The sequence below is a fragment of the Chanodichthys erythropterus genome, chromosome 3 (assembly GCF_024489055.1).
Source record: "Chanodichthys erythropterus isolate Z2021 chromosome 3, ASM2448905v1, whole genome shotgun sequence".
Classification (NCBI taxonomy): Eukaryota; Metazoa; Chordata; class Actinopteri; order Cypriniformes; family Xenocyprididae; genus Chanodichthys; species Chanodichthys erythropterus.
The window spans coordinates 46,046,921-46,068,174 of NC_090223.1; the positions used below are offsets into that span (position 1 = coordinate 46,046,921).

Below are 21,254 nucleotides of genomic sequence, written 5' to 3' on the forward strand. Positions count from 1 at the left end.
GACAGAAGCGGAACAACAGGGGCAACTTCCATCCCAGATAAGACATTGTAAAAGACAAGTTTTATGCTTTTAACCTTCACTGTTTCTCACTTGGGCGCACAAATAAAGCTACATACAAAGACCAAGGCAACTTCGCCCAAACAGGACGTCAAGCAGAGCGCATCAAAGGCCACAGTTATGTCTGATCTCGCTCCTCAGGAAATACCAAGGAAACATCGGTCTTGCTGTGGGAGATGGCTGTAGACTTTAGAGCTGCGTTCACATCCACAACAAACAGCCTTTTTTGGGGGTCTGAACGTGCAAACATTTCAAAACGGGTTTCAAAGTGCAAGTTTTTGAGAACGATACCGTTATCGTCCCCATGTAAAAAAAAAAAAAAAAACATAAATTTGTAAAAAAAAAAAAAAAAAAAAACGGTAATGTCATGCACATTACGTAGTTTTTCTTTACAAAGTGACATCGCCAACTAATACAGAGTTTTTTAGTCGATTTTGCAGATCTGTGTGAATGAGGATCTTTTTGACAATGTTGCCTTCTGTACGAGAAAAACTCAAAGGAAAAACTTTTCCATTTTTAGTACATTGTTGTCATGTAAACATACCCTATGATGATATAAATGTGATATACACTGCTGAAAAATGTTGGGGTCAGTAGTATTTTTACTTTTATACAGCAAGGCTGCATTAAATTGATCAAAAAGACATTCAAGTCATTTATAGTGTTAAAAAAAGTTTATAAAATTTATATTTAAAATAAATTTTGTTCTTGTATAATCCAATAATCCTGAAAAAAAAAAAAGTTTCACAGTGAAAATCAAAAATGTTTCTTGAGCATCAAATCAGCATATTAGAATAATTTCTGAAGGATCATGTGACACTGATGCTGAAAATAAATTACATTTTAAAATATATTCAAATAGAAAACAAATCTAAAATCTTGAGAACTTTATTCCCAAATGCTCAATTCATTTTCACCCCATTATCTTTCAGTAGCACTGAGGTTGTGTCCAATGAACTGTGGTTAAATTTCCCTGTCCACTTCCTGTAAAGGATTACACTTGTTCTTTACACTGCAAAAAATGTAGTCAAATATCGAAATTCCAGTAAAAATATCTACACATTCTCAAAACAAGATTCTACTTCAGAAGCAAAACTATATGTGAGATAATATCTCTTTTGCATGAATATATGGTGAATGGCTTACATTTTTATTTGGCTTACTCAAATATTTAAGGGATAGTTCACCCAAAAATGAAAAGGTATTTACTCCCTTTCAAGCCATATGACTATTTTCTTCCAGATGTACACAACTGGAGGTATATTTAAAAATATCCTTAGTCCTACAAGGTTTATAATAACCGTGAGAGGCATCTAAGCTTACGATACTCCTACATCCCGCGCCATGCATCATGTCAGAGGATTACTCATTCTGCGTACGGTTGTCCACCGGAAGCTAGTTATTTGAATTTATAAAGTTATAAATATGGGTATCATTCTTACAAAAACGCATTGATTCGCTTCAAAAGGCCTTTATTAACCCCCTGAAGTCTAATGGATTACTTTGATTATGGATGGATGCATTTTTTTTATTATTTATTTTATTTTTAAATGTAGCCCCACATTCACAACCATTATAAACCTTGGAGGAACCTACAGATAACCTAAGGATATATTTTTAAATATATCTCTGATTGTGTTCATCTGAAAGAAGAAACTCATATACTCCTAGGATGGCTTGAGGGTGAGTAAATCATGGGATAATTTTCATTTTTGGGTGAACTATCCCTTTATGCCTCAAATAATTTATGATAAAATTTATGATATATTCAATGAAAACAAGTCTTTTTATATTGCATATTTTACACAATGTTGCTTCTCATTTCTAAGAATCAGGACACACACAAACACACACAAAACACTCCTACATGAACAAGTGAAGGTCTGTTGCAGTGATAACAGGGACTTTCATTAATTAAGCTGGCCATATGTCTTGAAGTCTAATTCCTTCAGAGGAAGGTGACAGCAGGTCAAAACTCCACTGCACTGTCCTGCGACTTCTAAGAAGAGGAGAGATTTGAGAGCTTGGGGATAAACAGTGATTTAGTCTTGTCCCTGTTTTCTCTATACCCTTTTCTCTCATTAGTGTCTGACAAGTGGTATGAAAAAGATTTAGGTCTCAGCATTTACAAAGTCCTACCTGGACAAAGAAGGAACTACTTAATACTGCAGAGCATATATGCACCGACTAACCTACATCTGACATCAGATGCGACTGTGATTATCTCTGATCTGTAATCAGTCCACAGCTCACAGAAAAACAAACACTGACCTCACCCTCTCAAACATACAGTCCACAGCAGGAAATACTGTAATGTTACTAAACTGTGGTCGAATCCATTAAACCTACAGGACATTATCAGGCCAGAGTAATATCAAAAGATTTACACTAAGAACAGGCCTATAGCCTTATACGCTTCCACACTCATTTGCAACACATATTCCTTACAAAACAGTTATTTTGTTCTTGCCTATTATTATTGGTCATTTAAATACACTTCTAAGTATGAAACTTATTCTGTGTGTAACTCAACTTACACCATTTGTGTCACATAGAGGTGCTGGTCATATAATTAGAATATCATCAAAAAGTTGATTTATTTCACTAATTCCATTCAAAAAGTGAAACTTGTATATTATAATCATTCATTACACACAGACTGATATATTTCAAATGTTTATTTCTTTTAATTTTGATGATTATAACTGACAACTAAGGAAAATCCTAAATTCAGTATCTCAGAAAATTAGAATATAGTTAAAAGGTTCAATATTGAAGACACCTGGTGCTCTAATCAGCTAATTAACTCAAAACACATGCAAATGCCTTTAAATGGTCTCTCAGTCTAGTTCTGTAGGCTACACAATCATGGAGAAGACTGCTGACTTGACAGTTGTCCAAAAGACGACCATTGACACCTTGCACAAGGAGGGAAAGGCACAAAATGTCATTGCAAAAGAGGCTGGCTGTTCACAGAGCTCTGTGTCCAAGCACATTAATAGAGAGGCGAAGGGAAGGAAAAGATGTGGTAGAAAAAAAATGTACAAGCAATAGGGATAACCGCACCCTGGAGAGGATTGTGAAACAAAACCCATTCAAAAATGTGGGGGAGATTCACAAAGAGTGGACTGCAGCTGGAGTCAGTGCTTCAAGAACCACTACACACAGAAGTATGCAAGACATGGGTTTCAGCTGTCGCATTCCTTGTGTCAAACCACTCTTGAACAACAGACAGCGTCAGAAGTGTCTAAAGACAAAAAGGACTGGACTGCCGCTGAGTGGTCCAAAGTTATGTTCTCTGATGAAAGTAAATTTAGCATTTCCTTTGGAAATCAGGGTCCCAGAGTCTGGAGGAAGAGAAGAGAGGCACACAATCCACGTTGCTTGAGGTCCAGTGTAAAGTTTCCACAGTCAGTGATGGTTTGGGGTGCCATGTCATCTGCTGGTGTTGGTCCACTGTGTTTTCTGAGGTCCAAGGTCAACGCAGCCGTATACCAGGAAGTTTTAGAGCACTTCATGCTTCCTGCTGCTGATCAACTTTATGGAGATGAAGATTTCATTTTCCAACAGGACTTGGTACCTGCACACAGTGCCAAAGCTACCAGTACCTGGTTTAAGGACCATGGTATCCCTGTTCTTAACTGGCTAGCAGACTCGCCTGACCTTAACCCCGTAGAAAATCTATGGGGTATTGTGAAGAGGAAGATGTGATATTTCAGACCCAACAATGCAGAAGAGCTGAAGGCCACTATCAGAGCAACCTGGGCTCTCATAACACCTGAGCAGTGCCACAGACTGATCGACTCCATGCCACGCCACATTGCTGCAGTAATTCAGGCAAAAGGAGCCCCAACTAAGTATTGAGTGCTGCACATGCTCATACTTTTCAGTTGGCCAAGATTTCTAAAAGTCCTTTCTTTGTATTGGTCTTAAGTAATATTCTAATTTTCTGAGATACTGAATTTGGGGTTTTCCTTAGTTGTCAGTTATAATCATCAAAATTAAAAGAAATAAACATTTGAAATATATCAGTCTATGTGTAATGAATGAATATAATATACAAGTTTCACTTTTTGAATGGAATTAGTGAAATAAATCAACTTTTTAATGATATTCTAATTATATGACCAGCACCTGTATAAGAATGATACATCAAATTGTGTAGCAGATGATTCTTTTTTTTAACCCGGTAAACGATAAAACTGGCAAAAATGAATAACTAGTTAAAACGTCCTATACACATACACAGACAAAAATTTGGTTACTCTTTATTTTAAGGTGTCTGTGTTACAATGTAATTATACATTTAAGTAGTGAGTAATAATATTAACTACATGTACTTACTACAGGGTTAGGGTTAAGATGAGGGTTTGGTTTAGGGTTAATTGCATGTAATTACATAATTTATAGTTAACTACATGTGAAACAATGACACTGTGAAATGTTTCTTGAGCATCAAATCATCATATCAGAATGATTTCTGAAGGACCATGTGACACTGAAGACTGGAGTAATGATACTGGAAATTCAGCTTTGATAATGGGAATAAATTACACTATTAAAAAAATGTCCAGGACATTATCTAGTAATTCTACGGCCATTTCTGTTAACCCTACAAAACAATAAAGTTCAAAATACAGGTAAAACACCTGTAAAAAATAATTATAGAAAATTCAGTCAAATTAATACAGTACATTGTGCCCTATTTTTACATTGAGTGTACGTTTTAAAATATATTAATAGTCATATTTTTACTGTATTCCTGATCATATGAATGCAGCCTTGATAAGCATAAGAGACTTCTTTCATACATGGATTCCTGGCTCGTGTAAAGATAAGGCTTTAATCCATGCGTTTAGCTATCCACATCCACCATCTCACATCAGATACAATCATCATGTCCTTTTAAGGTAATGCAAAATGCAGACTACCTGTAAACATATGAGTCAGTTTCCCATAAATGAACTGATGCCTGATGAAAAAAAGTTATTATCAGAAGAGGGAGAATCCAGTGAAAACCATGAAAAGTGTGGTTCAGTTCATGGACATTAGAAAAACATATTTCTTTTATGCAAGTTTCTTCTTTTTCTCTTCTTGAGTCTTGTTGAATGCAAGAAACTTGCAGAAAAGACATATGTTTTTCTAATGTCCATGAACTGAACCACACTTTTCATGGTTTTCAGGGAACATTGGTTTAATTCAGCCATATATTGTAGAAGAAGAGGAAGAATATTAGAATGGTAATGCATTTTATGTTTCACTCTCTTCAACATCAGACACATAACGGTAATTAATATGACTAGCGTTTGGCTTGACTACATTATTAATAGCTGATAATGTGTTGCTAATATTCTTGTTCACACTGCTGCCCTCTAAATATCAGCATCCTAACAAGGATTTACAACAACAAAGATTTACAAAATATTCATCTCCAACGCACGTTTACAAGAGCGTTGAAATGAGAGCGGACGTTGTTACATGAACGTCCATTATGAATATTTTGCAAATAATGTGGTAAAATATGGTTGTTGCTTCATAAAACAGAGGTTCAACCCCTGGAGTCACATGAATTACTTTAATGATATCTTTATTACCTTTCGGGGCTTGAAAGTGGCAGTTGCATAGGCTGTCAATGGAGGGACGGAAAGCTTTCAGATTTCATTAAAAATATCTTAATTTGTGTTCCGAAGATGAATGAAGGTCTTAAGGGTGTGGAACGACATGAGGGTGAGTAATAAATGACATTATTTTTGGGTGAACTAACCCTTTAAGGAAAAAATACTCAGCAATGGTTTTGACTGATGAATTTGTACACGGTTTGTCTTAAAGCATATTTAAAACACCACAGAGACATATAAACAACATTAAAAGCTTGATTTTCACCACAGAGGGTTATTAAAACAAGTTATAACATTTTATGTTTGTTTTCAACATGTTAGGATATTTCTGATTTAAAAAAAAGTGATTTCTGCAGCTGTGTTAGTCTAACATTCCTCAACATTGCTCATTTCAAAGTCGCCCATTGTCTTTTAAAAGAAATGTGTTGTGTTTATCATCATGGCCTACTGTAATCATGAATGATTCTCATCTCATCACACGTGCTGCAGTCCCTGTTCCGCCAGTACGCATTCATTGAGGATTAAACATAAAATACTAATTCTTTAATACCTCACCGGCAGCTCGAATGAAACTACGGGTCGTGTCATCTATTACTTTGGATAAATGTGAATGCAGCACAGTTCAGCAAAGGCAGCCAGGATTACGATCCATGTGATTTGCAAATCACTATTATAAAAATCCACATCAAAATGTATTGAACCAAATTCAGGTCACATTAAAAGAGATTAGGCCAATTGTTCGGAGGAAACGGGGGCACGGACCTCTGCTGCACAAGGGTTTGAAGTAGAACGTAAAACCTGTAAGTACTGCAAACACATGTAGGCATGTCTCTACACCTCGACATTTTTAAAATTGAATAGGATTACATAGCCACAGCTTCATTCTTTATCTGCATTCCTACTGTTGCAAATGCTACTGTGATAGAAACAAGGGGAGGACCCAGAAGTCCACGTGGTTTCAAGGAAAGGATAAAGTGGTCACCATTAGTGGACACGGACGTAGTTAACAGTGGTCATCGCATAACCACAACACTCAGCCCGCAGGATAATCTCTTCCCAGAGGCTCCACAGAGCTGCTGAGTCAAAGGATTGTCTGTCTTTTAAGAGGTTTCCTCTATACGACCCAAAGCAATAAAAATGCATTTATCCTGTAGATTTCTCCTTAATCTGCAGTGTCTTATCTTGTTATAGGTGTTAAGAAAATTCTCCAAAAATTCTCTGGGCATTGCTAGATACAGTAACAGTCAGTGTTGACAAAATGCTAAGTATTCATAAACTGGGAAATGACTGATACTATAAACATGGAAGTTTGTATTCTAAAAATAAAGCATCTGTGTTCCAACTAGAACAAACATTAGGGTAATTACAGGCTGTTATAAATCGTCTTTCTGGTACTCTGTGGGTCAGGATTTCAAAATGTGGGTCAGAAACAGGGATGTTCTTAGCGTGGGTCGGACTTCTCCTAATCTTTAAGCTTCTTTGCAAACTAGTCACATTATGAGAGAGACTAACTATGAAATGTTCGGGAAAAAAGAACTTCAACTGACTTCCCTCCAATTCTTGAAAATGAGGTGAAAGAGGAAACATGCATAATACATGAATACATAAATTAATAACTAGCAGTCTCAAATGCTGATTAGAGCATGTATGGGTGGCCACTGTCAAAGGTTGAAACTTTAAAGATACATTCAGTAAGTTTGTTTGTGTTCGTCCTTTCGAGCCCGATGTGCTCGTCAATTCGTGTAATGAGAGCTGTGCGTCACTGTGTTTTATTCTAATAGTCTTATGCTTATTTGGACTAATTCGACTTGGAATGGTTGAACGGACACATGCTAATTCAAACTATCTCTCTGGATTATTGACTCCAGATTTGTTGTTGCATCTGGAAAAGTTATACTGTGTTTGTTTTTATATTGTGTGGTTGGTTGGTTTTCTTGTGTATATGTCAAGTGATTTGAGCACTGGCTGGAGGTGCTATAAAGTAAACTTTGGCTGCATCCGAATATGCATACTTCCCTATATCCACCTTATTTTGCAAAACAGAAGTAAGCTGTTTTCTTCAAATAGGAGACTTCTGATTCTTTAGCCGCTAAAGGGAAATAATTAGAAGAATAACAATGCGCAGAAAAATATTTGTGCTATAAAAAGTAATACGCTCTATCTACTCAATAAAATTGTAACAACAGATTTCAAGCAATATTATTCATTAAATTCAACATATAAAAATTGAGTTAGAATTAATCAAATTAATTCCTTAAAAGTGAACCATTTAAAATGTGTAAAATTAGCAAACACCTGTACAAAAACCCACAAACTGACATAAAAAGCAAAGAGTCAAATTGGCCAACTAAATGAAACACTGATCTCCATTGTGGTGATCAATCATATTTGTAATGAAATTGGAGAGTCACTCCATTGACACAACTACCACTTTGACTCTTCAAAAAGTTCATAAACATTTTCAATAAAATCAATCTCTGTTAATTCTTGTGTTTCTCTTTCCTTCAGTGAATCTGCTTGTTATCATCAGGTGTCTACAAAGTTTGCAATAAAAAATAAAGAGTTCTTAATTCATCTTTGAAGTCTGTCTGTTATTCAGATGTTAGTTTAAATTTTACTTGTTTTAAATGGTTGACATCTAAGGAATCCTTTGATTAATTCTAACTCAGTTCTATTTGTTGAATTAAATTAATTAATATTGTTTGTAATCTGTTGCCAAAATTTAATGGAATAGATATATTACTTTTTACTGTTTGTTTATGATTATGATAATTCATTGAAAAAGTATGATAGCAAATACCAGTTTGCAATATCGAGCAGCATAATAGACTGTATAGATAAAATAACTGGAAGCGAATGACAGCAGAAGCCTTTGCACATTCAAAATGGCCACATTCGCACTTACGTTAAAAATTAGGTGTATAACAGGCAAAAAACTGTACTTGAAAAAAGCAGAATGTCGAATTCACAGCATTCATAAAAAAGTAGCTGAAAGGTACCATGGATGACCTGCTACTTCTGGCGAGATTGGACACATTACTATCCATGAAGTCACGGCAGTGTCACATGACAATGACATCATGACGAATGCAGTATTTGTAGCTACATTTATACAGTATAGAACATACTTTTTGAAACAATCAATTCGGACACAGCCATGACTATATCAGTAACTATCAGTCAATTGTGTGACATGAATGGTCATGTGATCTTAAGGCAGGAACACAGCAAGCCGACGGTCGGCCGTCGGGCAGTTTTTGTTCGTCGGCCGACTAAGTTTTCTCAGTGTGTTCTGCACCGTCGGCTGAAGTTGGTCCTCGACGGCTTTTTTCGGCTGATTCGACATGTTGAATCGGCGTCGGAGCTCGTCGGTCTGTCGGGTCATCTGATCATTCTGATAGGCTGTTCAGCTACTGCCACCTGCTGGTTCGGAAAGGCATTTCATCTCACGCAGATGCAGAACTGATGTGCTACATGGCCGTCGGCTGTCTAGCGTCGGTTTGGTGTTTGGACCCAGACGCTGCCGACGTGAGCCAACCCCACAGTCTGCTTTCGTTGCCACTAGTTCGTCGGCTTGGTGTGTTCCTGCCTTTAGAGCAGACCTCAATGTAGAATAAAAACAGCTTCTTCTGAAATTGCTTTTCAATTTCTTGACATTTTTGTTTGTTTGCAAAACATTACAGAGTGCACCTTTAAAAACCAGCTATTGAAAACCCCATATTGACTAAGCAATATTCTGAATATTTGGGTATTATAAAAAAACGAACTTTAATTTTAAAACCATAATCATCATATTCGAGTTTGTTTGTTATTCTATATCGCTATATTCCTTTATAGTTGTTTTGCATTCTTTATCCAACTAAAAAGAGCTGAGTTTACGGTCTATAAACACCACATCAAATGCATGTAGGTTAGTTTCCTCATCCAGACTACCGGTGTAAAAATGGTCTAAATAATAAAGCCGCTTCTGCGGCAGGTTTTAAACGCGATAGTGAGCGAGTGTGCTGTTGAAAGTTGCTGTATGTCCTCTACACTCGTCCAATGACTGCGAACTAAGCGAAATTACGAACGCTACTATGGTTAGGGCGACGCTTATGAATATTAAGAAGGTCGCGCTCACGTTGCTTGGTAACCATCCAATGGCAAAGGCTAGGTTCATGCATATGTATTACCATACGCAGGCGTTGTTCGGTAACCTTCCAATAGCAAAAAAGTGAATTATGAATATTAATTAGCTACAGGGGGGAGCTTTGTTTACTGTCCAATAGCGACAGTTTGTTCTATGAATATTAACAAATAAGGTTTACCGTAGTAGATCCCGTACTTTTGCAGTCGGGCCTCTTGAAGAGGGCTGTGGGGGAGGGTCACGTGACGTGTGTACACACTGTCGAGTTCAGCACCACTCGATTCGTAGTAAGATCATCAGCGTCCTCCCCTTTCCAGAACAAGCTTTGACGGACCAGAGACGAATATACCATATGCAACTGTGTTTACGCCACATATTGGCGACTTAATCGATCGCAATTTTTCTTACTTCATTTTACACGAAGTCCTGGAAGTCTAGCTACCGATTTGGGAGCTTTTGTCAAAGTATCCGAGGAGAAATGTCAATGGAAATACAGCAGAACCCGATGCCTCCGTAGAGCTGTCTCAGTGCCAAGAACTGGTCCTCTGGTGAGTAGGTTAGCCAATACCTCCCTGTATTGACTTAAAAGTTGTTTTTAAAGTAGTATTTAACCCGGTGTATATCTTCAGCAGTGATGGGAGAGCTCGCTAAATCAGTCACATGAATGTGAGACACTTTATAACAGTTTACCGCTCGAAGTGTGGCATATATGTGACAGTTTAGTTATCAGACAGGTTAAACTCAAACGTGCAATGCCCGGATGAAAAACAAACCAATGATATTCACTGCTCAGTCAAACACACGCATCTTTTTAGTCATTGTAAATATATTTTTTTTCTCGCTGTATGTTTACTGAAAGACGTTTTACGGTTTGTTTTTGAGATTATGCGCAGGAAAATATACATTTTGTATAATATTCGTTGGTATTTTTTCCATGAAGGGTGTCTGGCTTTGAACATCCTGTAAGCAATAACAGAGCTGAAGGAACACTGTATTTTTACATTTAAAAACTGTAGCTTATGTTTTATTTTGTATTAATATTAAAAAATAAAAACAAACCAGGGTTTTGTCAACTAAGAAATGAATTAACAAATGAAAAGTGGTTGTTTTTAAACTTGAGTAAGGTGATGTGAAAGTTGCTTATTCCTTCAAATGAGCTTTGAGAAGAAAACCACTGTTTTGTAGTGTAATATATTTACTGAATATTATCAAAATCTATTTTTAAACCACATTTTATTGTTGTATGTGTTTTGGTTATGAAAGAGTAGCACATATTGAGGTTTACAAAGATTAATCCCATTCATTTTGTGTTGAGGAGAAAAGAAAAAAAAAAAAAAGGAAAAACATGACCATGTTGTTTTTATTTACCTAGTGTCACACTATGACACATTACTTTATTGTGCAATGTGCAATTGTACAAATAATGTTGCTGGGAAGTGACACTGACTTTATTTATTGCCTAAACAACAAAAAATCCCCAGAGAGGCTATGTTACCGTTGGATCAGGTCCATGTAGGACTTGTAAGAGGATGGCAATGTGCCTATGAGTTCTGTTGAAGATCGCAAACGTCATATGAAACAGCTGAGAGAAGCATGCCTGCTTGCCTAAAGACACTGGCAAGCGCTTTACTCTCCAACATGGTCTGGACTGTCCAGCTGGACATGAGAGGATTACGTAACCTGTTATCCAATTTTCTCATGCAGTTGTCAACTTTGATCTCTCATATTCTCTTCAGTCTATTTCATCCACATTTTTATCAGTCGGTTATAAAATATGTGGAGATATAAGTGACCCCAACGACTCACAATGCTAAGACATGATGTACACACCCAAAATATAGGCTTATGTTCACCAGTAAAATGATGCATATACAAATTGTGCTATGCAAATCATACATGAATGACTTTGTATAGCCAGGGACGCTCCTGCAGTGAATTTGTTTTTTCTCAGTGCAAGACTGCCTGGCGATTAAACCACGCACTCGGTGCACAAACACCCAGAGTGATCTCTCCTGCTGATGACTTTACAAAGAAGCGCTGAGAGAACATGCCGTCCCAGGGGTCAACACAGCTGAGGTGGTGTCAGAAAGACTAACACAGATATGTGCAGGAGGTTTAATTGAGACGTTGTTTGTTGGTGTTTCGCAACTTCAGGAAAGTATTGCAGGCTTTAGAAAAATGGCTTGGTCATCAGTTGCCCTGCTGCTTGTAGGTGATGAAAAGCAGGTTCGAATGAATGGCGCTGTGGGAGGACGAGAGAATGAAACGGGTCGAGTCAGTGTTTAATAAAATCACTTGCTGTAGATGCAAAACGCGACACCCACACTTTCAAACCAGACACATTTTAACTATGAGCTCACGTGGTTGAGTATCCATTTATTTATTATACATTTTCAGCCGAATATTAAATATTTGTATTTAAATATTTATGAGGCACACTTTGATCTCTATAACAAGATTACTACTATTTCTGCCTGTTGTGAGGTAAGTTTTTAAAGAAGAGGGAAGTGGGATGTTGGGCAAAAACACCACACATTGATGAAGTTGCACAAGCATGTACTCACTTTCATGTTCTTCCACAATGTATTGTGTTACATTTACAGTAAAAACTGGCAGCCGTGGTTGCCAGAAATTCAGTTTAAATAAATACAGAAGTTGCCAAATACTGGCATTTGGCTACTTTGACATTGTTGCCGTAGGTTGATTTGATTTTTTTGTGGATATTTTGGATTGGCCATTGGGCTAGTTTTGTTTCACAGACCTGGCAACACTGAAAACGAGGACAATGTTTCTGGCATTGCAGAAATGGCAAAAAGAAAATGATCAATACAGAAATTAATCAACACGCATGACACTAAAATAATGCAATAAAAATAAACTAAATAACATAAAACGTAATACTAACCATTACTGATAACAAAAATAGAAGAAACAAAACTATTTAATAAAATATAATCATAAATTATGTAACACAAGGACTTCTGGGAATGTTCTTTTACTGTTTTTCGCCAAGGCTGCATCCAAAATCGCATACTTTCTTGGTTCTTATTTTGAATAAGTACTTACTTTCGAGCGCTGAAAAATCGCCATGCTGTTATCATCATGTGACCTCATGGGATAGAAAAGTCTCCATTGTATGCACACTTCAGAATCTCGCTGGAAGATTTGGACATTTTGTCACATGCTGTTTTTCACCTACTATATAGTAGGAAAGTATGTTCATTCGGACGCACCCCAAGTGTGTCGCACACATCCTGAAAAGTGAACACGATGTAATCGAAATAAAAAATCCAACAAAACTTCAAATATTTTTTTTCCAAAGATGGTTTCTGTCATTTTAGGAAGTTCTTATCACACTGACATGTGTTCAAGTGTTCGATTTTCCAATAAGTTTGGTTTCAGTTTAGTGATTGACAGCTGTGTTTGCGATTGAGGGGGAGTGTGGGCAGGACCTTGATCCACTGCAGGACCTCCGCCTTAGGTCACTACTGTGCAGACTCGTAATCGGCGCAAGATGTCAGTGGTTATTTCTGGGATATTTTGCCTTCATTTTTTGGAAGTAGAGGCACACTGTCCATCGTTCTCAGTCAGTTTTTCATCGTAAATAATATGGTAATTCATATTTTTACTTTAAAAAAAATAATTTCAGTGTAAAATCACATAATAATTAAATATAACAATTTACAGTTGGTTATCTATATGGTATGGTAATTTACAGTTAGCCTAATTAACAGGTTTTTACTGTAGCATAATAGTACTGTTTCCTGTAAAAACTGTAAACTTTTTTTTTCGTACTTCTATGGGACATGAAGAAGCTTATAAAAATGTCCTACTTGAAAAGACTTCCATTGTAATGTTTTTTTTTCTTTAGATTTCTTTGTAATTTTTGTTTGTCGCCTTTGCAAGCGTCATGTCTATTTCAATAAATGCAGAATCTTGTATTTTTGACTGCAAATACCTGTTCTTCCTCTCAGTCTGCTTTCTATTTCCTAAATCCTTGCAGCAGAAACACAGAAGTGAAAAATGTATTGTAGAACGACATGATTAGACTGCAGAGCGTTCTGTCCTCATCTTCATTTACTATTCGTTACCTAAAACCTTGCAGCACGCACACACAAAGCTCCGAAAATGCAATCATGTGACATCACTTAGCCGATTCTGAGAATTTGCTGTACATTCCAGTGGGGATACGAGGGGTGTGGAGCAGCCCTCTTTTCATCTGCCGGGCGGAGGGTAGACTTCTCCTCTGAAAGTGTCAAGTGCATTTAGTTTTACTCCCACAACACTCTTCTTCCAGATGCATGGTCAGCCAAGATCTCTTGTTTTTTGTTTGATGGAGGTACAGTTAATAACAGGGTGTCAAAGAGAGGTACACAGTGGATGGACACTTAACTGTTGCAGGCGTGTTTGCTCATGTATATGAGCCTTGAGCTGCAGGCGTTAGAACTATTCTCTAAATGACACGCTTTTACAGTAAGCAGCGATGTCAGCTATACCTTTTGCACCCACTCAGGAATGCTTCAGTCTACCAGCCTAGACAGTGTTTGGTCATGGTCTCTTGAGGCAGACAAGATGCTGGTTGCAAGCAGGGATGTACAGTAAGGATGGGCAGGATGGTTGAGTAGTCGTCTGTGTACAAAAATGTAGTGTACAACTTTAAAAAGTTTGGGTATTTTAATACTTTTATACAGAACGAATGCATTGTAAAAAAGTGACATTAAACATGTTACTAAAGATCTCTATTTCAAAAAAATGCTGTACTTTTGAACTTTCTATTAATCGTTTCCACTGTTTAAGCAGCACAACTGTTTTCTATGGAAGCTTGTTTCCACCACTGAATAACAAATAAAAAAAGTAATAACGACTTTTTTCTGATTTTAATTCTGACTTTGCATCTCACAATTCTGACTTTTTTTCTAAGAATTGTGTGATATAAACTCACAATTCCAAGTTATAAAGTCAGAATTGTGAGATATAAATGCAATTCTGAGAAAAAAACTTTTTTCCCCTTAGAATTTGATTTTGCAACTTGTGAGTATACATCTCACAATTCTGAGAAAAGAAGTCAGAATTGAGAGATACTGTATAAACTGACAGTTCTGAGAAAAGAAGTCAGAATTGAGAGATATAAATTGACAATTGCGAGAAAAATAAGTCATAATTGCGAGTTTATAATGCGCAAATTGTGAATTTATAACTTGCAATTCTGACTATTTCTCGTAATTGTGAGTTTACATCTGTCAATTCTAAGAAATTAAGTCAGAATTGAGAGATAAACTTGCAATTGCAAGAAAAAAAATCAGAATTGTGAGTAAATATCCTGCAATTGTGAGTTTATAACTCGTAGTTCTGACTTTATCACATTTATGAGTTTTTATCTCGCAATTGTGAGAAAAGAAGTCAAAATTGTGAGATAAAAAGTTGCAATTCCCTTTTTTATTTAGTGGCGGAAACAAGCTTCCGTTGATAAAAAGAAATGTTTCTTAAGCACCAAATCAGCATATCAGAATGATTTCTAAAGGATCATGTGACACTGAAGACTGCTGTGGGCCCTAATTATATAGGACTGGCTTAAGAACAACTAGTCGAATTGTTCAGGCAGCAACGAGCAGCTGATTTCGAAAAGATTTTATCTATTATAATCTCTTATGAGCAGCATGCAGTCTTAAGACCTGTCCTCAGAGGAAACCTGTTCAGTGGATGTGTAAACACGGATGCTTTTAACACTTTGCAACTGAAACTCAGTAGTACTGCCCTTATTTGCACTATTGGTTGCCATGGTCACAGGAAGAGGAGGAAGGGAACAGGATGATGACTGTTTTTAAGTGAAAGATAGGGACACAGGTAGTGGCTAGTCTTGGCTGCTCTATTGTGTTTGCTAGCAGCAAAGTCCTTTTGCAAGATATTTTGTTTCTTTGAAAGCAATTCATGTGGAAAAGCCGGCATGGCCATGGAAGCATTATAGAATTCGACTTTTACACCTGCCCTTTAGAAACCATGTCATCATGCACCACGGTAAATCTTTTCTCCTGTTCCCAACAGGACCGAGTCTCTTGCCAGTGAAGACAACAATTTAGCCTTTACAAGTTTTACCCCTAGACAAGAGTTTAACCCTTTTAAGTGGTGCCATGGAGATATTTACTGGTAGTTATTTACCGGTTAGACAACATAAAGTGCTGTTGATGCAAAAACATGCTGGTTCACTATAGGTGTATGACTACAAGGTGAAAAGGGTAAATGAGTTTCTCCACCCTCTAGCGACAGCCATAGTGGAGCAATCCGCGGCTGCCTGTCTCCAGGCCAAAACAGCCGATCTGTAACTGTGTTACATAAGCAGACATAGGAACACTCACTCAACAGTCATTATATCTGCTCAGATGTGCACAGCATTGTCTGGGAAGACTCCAGCTCTACTACCAAATGCACGCTGACATGCACACAAAATCCAGAAGCCTTGTGTCAGAAAGTTCTGCAAAACATGTTCTTAAGACATTACATAAATAATGACTTGGGCTGTCACAAACGTTTTTCCCCTGACAATTGTCATGCAAATAATTGTGAATAATTATGTCAATGAATTGTTGTTGTTGTTTTTGATGTTGTTATTATGAATATATTCACTTGTATATATTCTATAGTCACTTAAAGTTACTTTAGATTGGAGTGTGTGTGAATGGGAAGTGCACAATGATTGCGATTATCCCAAATAAACATAGTAGGGACAGATAATTGTGGCTAGCACACAGATGCTCATCACATATAAAGAGCTGTTGGCACAGGAGAAACCAGGTTCAAATTTGGCTTGTTTGCTCTCTTTCTTCCTCTCTTTACCAATTCTTTAAATAAAAAAAGACCAGGAAGCCAATTAAATAAAATAAAGTAATAATGTAGCCTGTGTGTAATCATATGAAAGTGTTGTTCACTTTGTGTTCAGGGAGAGCGTTATGTCATTATGTTTTAATGAGTGGACTTCAGAGCAGCTCTCTGCATGTGCCCGTGCTGTGACCTCTGCCTGAACTCAAACCTCACACTGTGCATCCACTGCTCTCGACATGCCACATCTCATCCCATAAATCTGCAGGCCTCACAGTCTCAGAGCTGAATTATGCCATCCTTTGGTCACAGCACGTGCATTGTCATCGCCAAACAAACCAAGGTGCTGAGCTGGGTTATTATGGAAATATCTGATGTCATACAATGCTGTTCTTCCTCTCTTTTTGTACAACATGAACCTCAATGGCACGTGGTGACTGAGATGAAACCTTGTGTTTAGGGTGTTTGCTCTCCAGTGCAACATATTGTGCTGAGTTTTATTTAGTCTGTAATATGCAGGGAAGTGGAAATAATGATGTTGCTCCAAATCTAATGCGTGTACCTTTTCTGTGCTCTTTATGAATGGTTTCAATTTTCTTCAACAACAGCAAGTTTTTTTTTTCAAGCCATTGATTAGAAAATAGCTACACTTTAAAAAAATGCTGGGGTTGTAGGAAGTATGAAAAATTCTAAAATGTATCATTACAGGTGCACTTTTTGTTTTTTTTCCACTGCATGGGACGACTCGGTACAGAACAGTACGGCTCGCTTAAATAGTACCACCTCGGTTGAGGTTCAAGGCGTACCGTACCAATATTAAATTGTGATGTATAAACACTGCGGATCACTGATTGGTCATAAAGAATCATCAATACCAGCATCATTGAATTTGAAACACGAGTAACATCCACCACAGTATCATTTGTTTGCGTAACTTTTTTTAAACGATCGCCGCATGCAGCAGCCTGAAAAAAGAAATGGCTGTATCGTGGTCAATAGATGAGGTGCAGACTCGTTGGTAGATGAGGAGCACATCCACGGCAGTAAAGGCAGCGCAACTATAACAATCAGTCTATAATCCCATCCACTTTGAAAGGTTACTAAACTGCAGTTGGAAAAGCAAACTGAAAGCAAAGAGCGCCGAGCCGTTCCGAGCCGAGTCATACCACGCAGTGGAAAAGTGCCATGTGTAAACCTAAAGTAATGATCAACACATTTGATCATGTTCAAAGCTGTCCAATCCTGCTTTTTGAGTTCCAACTTCCAGCAGAGCTTTATCCTGAATTATGCTTCGTTCACGCAATTACCGTAGTCTCGAGATTATGTGATGTTCCATTAGGAGTTGTTCATGATCTCAGACTGAGAAATTTGTATTTTTATGGCAACACAATCAACACCTAAATGAATCTGTAGCGGTCAGGTGGTACAAGTAGGAGTTCTCAGAAATTTCCCATCTTAAGGCCAATTCACACCGCACAGACAAACGTTTGTTGGGTTTTGTCGGATCAGTGTGTTACCCCTCTCGGCGCCCGTTGGTCGGGGTATGTTTTCACCCGACTGAACATGTTCAGTCAGTGTTTGTCAGTGTCTGTTGGGGCAGTGTGAACATGACATTTTCATAAAATTCTAAATCCAACGGCCAATTGAAATCTCATAATTACAATAATTATAATATGGTGGGAAAAACCCACCTGAACTAGCTAATCAAGGTTTTCAGGATACCTAAAAAACTCCCAGGCAGGTGTATTGGAGCTCAACTCTGCGTGAAAGTGGGCGTCAAAGAGCAGGATTGGACACCCCCTGGATCTTGTCAAGTAATAAATAAATGCATTTTATGAATTTGAAAACAAACCAATGCATTAACATACTGCTCATGTTCTTTCTTACAGCTGATTCGGAAAGACGGAGCAGACACATTTGGAAGTCTAGCAATGTGGAGCTGCATGGTTTACAATGAGACGGACGACAACGCGGACCTCCGGCTCTGCCAGGACTTTGGACTCATACTGTCCGTCTTCTCTCTTGTGTACCTCATTGTCTGCTTTCCGGTGGGGCTATGCTACAATGCCCTGCTGGTGGTGGTCAACCTTTCCAACAAAGTCACCATGACCATGCCTGATGTCTACTTTGTGAACATAGCAATCGCTGGTCTGGTGCTCAACTTGGTGGCTCCAGTAGAGTTGCTGGGCCCCAGGTTTACACGCTGGCCCATGTGGGAATACAACAATGAGATTTACATCACCCTCCTCATTCTCTTCAACATCTCCTCTCTGGTCATCATGTACTCCACTACCTTGCTCAGTCTGGACTATTATATTGAGCGGGCTCTCCCGCGCACCTACATGTCCAGTGTCTACAACACCAAGCACGTTTGCGGCTTCATCTGGGGTGGTGCTGTACTCACTAGCTTCTCTTCACTGCTCTTCTATGTGTGCAATCATGTCTCCACTAAAATCATTGAGTGCTCTAAGATGCAGAACAAAGAGGCGGCTGACGCCATCATGATGTTCATTGGGTATGTGGTGCCAGCAGTGGCTGTGCTTTACGCGTTCGTCCTGATCCTCCGCATTAGGAAAGAGTCCACCCCTTTGGACCAGGACTCTGGGAGGCTCGATCCTTCCATCCACAGGTTGCTGCTGGCCTCTGTGTGCATGCAGTTTCTTCTATGGACTCCATACTACATGAACTTGCTGGTGCACACAGTGGCTGGAGCTCCTGGGAGCCATTCCAACAGGCAGCAACTCATCACATACTTGTTCCTGAGATGTTTATCTGAGCTGCTCGCCTTCTGCAGTAGCTTTGTCATTCCCCTCATGTACAGGCAAATGAACAAGAACTTTTCGCATAAACTCCAGCGTCTCCTAAAGAGGCTGCACTGCGGGGACCAGTCGTGTCCTCACGAACGCTCAACAGTACAGCAGGTGGTCACATGAGGGCTTGTGACCAATCAGACCTGCTTCTCCCTCACTAGCACTTACTCCGAATCCACAGAAGTAGAGGCAGCACATGGAACCTGGATATATATTGTGTGCTGAAAGGAAGTATTTTGCTCACCACAAGGAGTGTCTCTGTGAAATTGTGGAACCTCCATAACACTTAACTTTATTTGTCCATCTATGTGGTCAATGGGCGACCAAAAAGAAACCACTAAGTGCTGTTTTTGTGTAAGCTATGTCTATTCTTTGGGTTATTGGGCCTGGGGAAATCTCAACCCATGTTATGGTCCTTTCGGTGAAGGGGGAAAATGTTGAACGTGTTTAATCTGTTACAGGATATGTGGCATAGCCTTCTAATGTGATGCTTTTAGGCCAACCTATTCCCTTTTAGCTCAAGGCCACATTTTGCCGCATACTCTCTGTGTTGTGATCCACAACGCCATAAGCTCTTCAGTCTAGATTGAGTTTTCTGGTCACACTTTCCATAAAACCTCTCTGGTAGACGCTAGTAAACGCAATATAATTACCTCAATTTCACACACCAACGGGCATTACATTGGAGCGATCTAACCAACTTTTACAGCACCCAGAAATAACTCAACGAGACTGATATCAGGGAGCGGGAAAGATGTGTTTGTGTGTGTGTGGTTGTGTGCTGGTGATTGTAAGTGTGTGTTCTTGAGTGCTTGCTGCTAAGGTGATGTGCATCATAACTGCACAGCTGCTCAGCCATATTAAATCCAGTCAACTGTGTATAGCTTATTGAGACGAAGCTATAGAAATCATCTACTAGACAATGGATCACACTTTTAAGGTCAACTTGTTAATCTTCTTTAATAAATACCTTTTCAATCTTTAGTCTGTTACTACTGTAATTATTATCTAGGAGGAAGTGGTTAACAATTCATATGTTTGAGATGTGATTACAAGTTCTACCAATACAATCAAACATATTTCATTTCATTTAACAGTTTTACACTCAAGAAGAAATCCGCTTAGATTTGTTCTGGAACATACAGTTAATGATTTCCAGAAGTATTGATCTGACTTCAATGCTTCTAAACGATGAATCACATTAGGATAGCTTTTCCTTTCTGATGTGTATATCCAAAAGAAATAGCTTTTATTGAGATTAGTTGCATGAATAATTTCATTGTATGCATATATCATGAAATATGCATCAATGCTCTCAAACTAGGAGAAAATCGTAGACATTTCCAGAAAATAATACTGGCAGGTTGAGAAATAGTACAATTTAAGCTAGTAAATGGTATGCTATTATCAAAAATGTCTTTACTCTTGTTTTTTTCTTGAGTCAATGGATACAAAATTAGTATATTTTGGAGAGAAAGCACTGTATATGAATGGAAGAGTGGAGACGTGTCATTTAAATCCAAGGGAAAGAATGTATTTAAAGTCATGAAGGGTATTCAAATCAGTTAACCCTCAATCATAAACGATTAAACGGCATCAAATCGCAATGTTATGGCTGTTGTTATAGTGTGCTAATGCCAGTATGTATCATATTAAGAATGTGTATATATTGTACTTCAGAGATTTACTGGGAAAAAAACAGACATGCCATTTTAGAGTTCAGTATTATTTTCTCAGAGATTTATTTAGATACTAAAGTGTCAGTCATCCTCTGTCCCATACTGAGTCAAAGACTTGTTCAATAAACTAACATGAAAATAATCCTGTTGG

At 38.0% G+C, this 21,254-nt stretch overlaps 1 protein-coding gene across 2 annotated transcripts; it reads left to right on the plus strand.

Moving 5' to 3' along the window:
- Positions 1 to 10,037: 10,037 nt before the first annotated feature.
- On the plus strand, positions 10,038 to 21,254 carry gpr146 (G protein-coupled receptor 146). 2 transcript variants are annotated; one of them, XM_067382501.1, is made up of 2 exons: positions 10,038 to 10,349; positions 18,504 to 21,254. In XM_067382501.1, the coding sequence occupies exon 2, from the start codon at positions 18,546 to 18,548 to the stop codon at positions 19,545 to 19,547; it is 1,002 nt and encodes a 333-aa protein (XP_067238602.1). In that variant the 5' UTR covers positions 10,038 to 10,349; positions 18,504 to 18,545; the 3' UTR covers positions 19,548 to 21,254. The 2 variants fall into 2 exon arrangements, with proteins under 2 accessions (XP_067238602.1, XP_067238603.1); XM_067382502.1 differs by lacking the exon at positions 10,038 to 10,349 and adding an exon at positions 10,389 to 11,877.